This window comes from Aulonocara stuartgranti (genome assembly GCF_965226115.1).
Source record: "Aulonocara stuartgranti genome assembly, chromosome: 2".
Taxonomy (NCBI): domain Eukaryota; kingdom Metazoa; phylum Chordata; class Actinopteri; order Cichliformes; family Cichlidae; genus Aulonocara; species Aulonocara stuartgranti.
The window spans coordinates 39244698-39248807 of NC_138940.1; the positions used below are offsets into that span (position 1 = coordinate 39244698).

A 4110-nucleotide genomic window follows, 5' to 3' on the forward strand; every position below is an offset into this window, starting at 1 on the left:
TTGGCTGGCCAACTACAATTTGGATCTCTTCCTCCCAGTGTGCTGCCAGTTTACCCTGTCCGTCCCTTCTTGTCGTATGGACTAAAACCCTTTCCCCCGGGAGCAATGGTGCTGCCCTAGCCCCAACATCATACCTGTCCTTCATCCGGCCTGCAGCCTTCTGGCTGCTCTTTTCCACCATCTGGTATGCCAGCCTCAAGCGCTCATGATGTCTCCTCACCCACTCCTGCGTCGTGGTTGACTCCATGGGTCTCTTCGTCCCCATAAACAGCTCGCCTGGCAAACGAGCATTCCATCCAAACATCAGGTAATGGGGGGTGTAACCTGTAGACGCATGGACAGAGTTATTATAAGCCTGGAGCAGTTCGGGCAAACATTGTACCCACCGAGTCCGCCTCTCTTCCTCTAGGGTGGACAGCATATTTATTAATGTCTGATTGAAACGCTCACAGGCCCCATTTCCCTGAGGATGATAGGCAGTAGTTCGACTTTTCTGACAATTATAATACTGACAGAGCTCCTTTATGAGGGCGGACTCGAAATTAGCCCCTTGATCCGAGTGCAGTTGTTCTGGGCATCCAATTGGCTGAATAATATGTCTCAACAACATCTTCGCTGTAGTTGCAGCGGTCTGGTCCCTGGTAGGTATTGCCCAAGCATACTTTGTAAACAAATCAGTGGCGACCAAAATGTACTGGTATGAGTCTGCCGGTCTACCTAATGTCAGGAAATCAACTGCCACGGTTTGGAGAGGTGCGTGTGTAAGAACAGGGCTAAGTGGGGCCCGACCGTCACCACGACCTTTATGACGTACACACCGTTCACAGGATGTTGTCCAGTCCCGCACTCTCTTCTCCATTTGAAGCCAATAAAAACTACGGCGCAGCATCGAAAGTGTCTTTGCCACCCCCAAATGACCATTCCTTTCATGGAAAGCCTTCCATGTTGGTTGCTGTTCCTCCAAAGGAACAAGGATTTGGTAGTACGCCTCACAGGTATTGGAATCCACCCCCCTGCGGACCAGAACACCCTCCGACAACTCCAGCCGTGACCATTGTTTCATGTAGTTTAAGACTGCAGTAGGCTCCTGGCGTCTTTCCTCCCCAGATGGCATCTTTCCTCGGGCCATGTAGTATCTCACTCTATGCAACGTGGGGTCCTGCTCTTGTAAGCCTTGCCAGCATCCTGGATCCCAATCGATGTTCACAGCCTGAACCCATGCTTTTTCGTCCACACTCTGTGGAGGCACCAAATCCTGGGGTTGCACCTGCAATGGCATTCTAGACAGAACATCAGCATTCACATTTTCCTGGCCAGGCCGATACTTAATATCAAATTGATAATTTGCGAGCTGGGCTACCCACCGTTGTTCCACTGCGCCCACTTTTGCAGTCGATAAATGGACCAATGGATTATTATCAGTATAAACTGTGAACAGAGACCCCCATAGATAATCTTTAAATTTCTCAGTCACCGCCCACTTCAAAGCGAGCAGCTCCAGTTTAAAGGAGCTATAGTTTGCATCATCCCTTTCGGCAGGTGCTAAGCTTCTGCTAGCATAGGCTATCACACATTCCTTCCCATCTTGTACTTGAGACAGTACTGCACCAAGGCCCACTTTACTGGCATCCGTATAAAGCCGGAAGGGTAATCTGAAATCAGCAAAAGCTAAAATAGGAGCCTCGAGCAATTTCTGCTTCAGAAGATCAAAGGACTGCTGACAATCCTCATCCCAATTTATGGGGATATTCTGTTTTTTATTCTTCGGTACTCCCACTAGCAGCGAGTTAAGAGGCCTAGCAACACCCGCAAACCCTGCAATGAACCGCCGATAATAACCGGCAAAGCCCAAGAAGGAACGCACCTGATGAATAGTCTGCGGGGCCGGCCACTTCTGTACAGCGGCAATCTTATCAGGGTCCGGAGCCACACCCTCACTGTTCACCAGGTGACCCAGGAACTTCACCTGTTGCTGGAAAAGAACACATTTATCAGGTCGCAACTTCAGCCCATAGCTCTTCAATCTTGCAAACACTGCCTGCAGATGTTCTAGGTGGCTGTCAAAATCCGGTGAATATACTATCACATCATCCAGATAGACAAAAGCGGACTCTGTGATTTGACTTCCCAAACAACTCTGCATCAACCTTTGAAATGTTGCTGGAGCATTACACAATCCAAAAGGCATTCTTTCAAACTCATACAAGCCAAAAGGAGTACAAAATGTAGTTTTTTCCCTGTCAGCTTCAGAAACTTTCACTTGCCAATACCCACTTGCTAGATCAAGGGTGGAGTAGTATTTTGATTTAGTCAGCATCGTCAAGGTCTCTTCAATTCTAGGTAATGGATGGGCGTCTTTATGTGTCACTGCATTCAACTTGCGGTAATCCACACAAAATCTCAATTCCCCATTCTTTTTCCTTACCAGGACAATGGGTGCTGCCCAGGGACTTGTACTCTCTCGCACCACCCCTGATCGAATCATATTATTCAGCAATTCTCGCACTTCCTGATACATTTTAGGGGGGATTGGCCTATACCGCTCTCTAATAGGAGGTGCCATACCTGTCGGAATAGAGTGCGTAATTACATCTGTGTGGCCATAATCCTCTTCGTCGGCAGCAAACACATCGCCCCACTTCCTCAAGAGACCATTTAACTTTTCCTGCTCCTCCATAGATAGATTCGACCGCCCTTGTGTCATAACTTCAATGTGAGGAGCTTTACCAGATGGTTCCGAGCTCACCTGGGATACGCCCACTTCAACAATGCCTGGCCTGGTTTGCTCAAACGTGACTTCAAAAGGTTCCTGAATGTCGACATTTTCCGTGGAGAATGTAGCCAGGGCCTCATAACGTCGTAACGTAATAGGAAAAGGATTGAGATTCCTTACTTTGATAGGGACCCGGCCTCTATAGACAGTTCCTAGCGATCGAGCAACGGCAACTGTACTAGGCCCTTCCAATGGCTCCACCAAGATACATTGTCCTTTCCTCAGTGTCTGTGGGGCCCTAGCCCAAATCACCTGCTCACTGTGTTCAGGGATCTTCACCGGGTGGCGGTAAGCGGGTCGCAGGGTCCCTACTTGTGGTACGGGGACAGCTGCCTGAATTCTTTGACAGTCCTGAAAAGCAGATGCCCACGCTTGTTGAGCGTCTACAGTCGAGCCAACAGGCCAGGTCTGGGTCTGCGTCTGAGGTTTCAAAAAAAACACATCCCAACATGGAACGATGATGTTCATACCTAATATAGGTAATGCATTAGAATTATTGGGGTCGTCCTTTGAAATCACAATTCCCATATCTTTTAGGGTAATGTCTCCCACCTGTACTTCAGCTAACACATAGCCCACGTAAGGAATAGCCAATCCATTCGCGGCCTTCAGCTTTAGCCAATTAAGATCACTCTCTTTCCCCGGCTCCTGTTCACCAAACAATCTCCTAAAACAGGCTTGTGGCATTAATGTTACATTAGACCCAGTATCCAGCAAAAATGTCACTTCTTTACCATCAATGAATACTTCTACTTGACGGCATGCCCCTAAAAATTGAGGGTGGTTTAACTGAATTGGACCACTATCATCCTTTCCAATCACCTGGCCCATAGCGACTGGATTTACTCGTTTAAAGCCATCTGAGATGAAGTGCCCCGACACTCTCTTGCCATGTGTCCACTAACTCCACACCTACTACAAATAGGCTGCCCATGCTCATCCCACTTGTGCCGTGGTCGCTCCACTAACCGTGGGGTTTGCCTTGTCACCGGGGGTGGCTCGGACACTTCAACACCTCCCCTATATTGAGGGGAACTAAGGTTCCACCTTTCTCGCTCACCTCTAGGAGCTAAAAACGTCCGTGGCATTGGTGCTGGTCGGACAAATTCCCTCAGCTCCTCCTGAAGAGTATTTTTGAGATCCATAATTTGCTCCTTCATTTCTGCAAGGATCTCCACTTTAAACTTATCTCTCCAATTCAGAGTATCCTGCCACTTTAAATCCCCTCTTACTACAGCACAAGCGGAGTCCTCATGTACGCCATACAGCGCATCCGCTTCCAATTGCAGAGCCTCTTTACGCACCTGTTCAAATGAGAGGTCAGGATCGTGCCTTAA

General features: G+C 48.3%; 1 protein-coding gene across 1 annotated transcript; it reads right to left on the reverse strand.

Moving 5' to 3' along the window:
* Window positions 1–284: 284 nt before the first annotated feature.
* Window positions 285–3832, reverse strand: LOC309713465 (uncharacterized protein). Its single transcript, XM_082545105.1, has 3 exons — window positions 2566–3832; window positions 1865–1972; window positions 285–324 (listed from the first exon to the last, which is right to left on the reverse strand). The coding sequence occupies exons 1-2, from the start codon at window positions 3602–3604 to the stop codon at window positions 1935–1937; spliced, it is 1077 nt and encodes a 358-aa protein (XP_082401231.1). The 5' UTR covers window positions 3605–3832; the 3' UTR covers window positions 285–324; window positions 1865–1934.
* Window positions 3833–4110: the final 278 nt, after the last annotated feature.

Coding starts and splice junctions, on each gene's coding strand:
- LOC309713465 (XM_082545105.1), bottom strand. CDS start 3,604: ATGGGCCAGGTGATTGGAAAGGATGATAGTGGTCCAATTCAGTTAAAC. Junction 1,973..2,565: donor TACGCACTCTATTCCGACAG/GTATGGCACCTC, acceptor GTTCTTTTCCAG/CAACAGGTGAAGTTCCTGGG.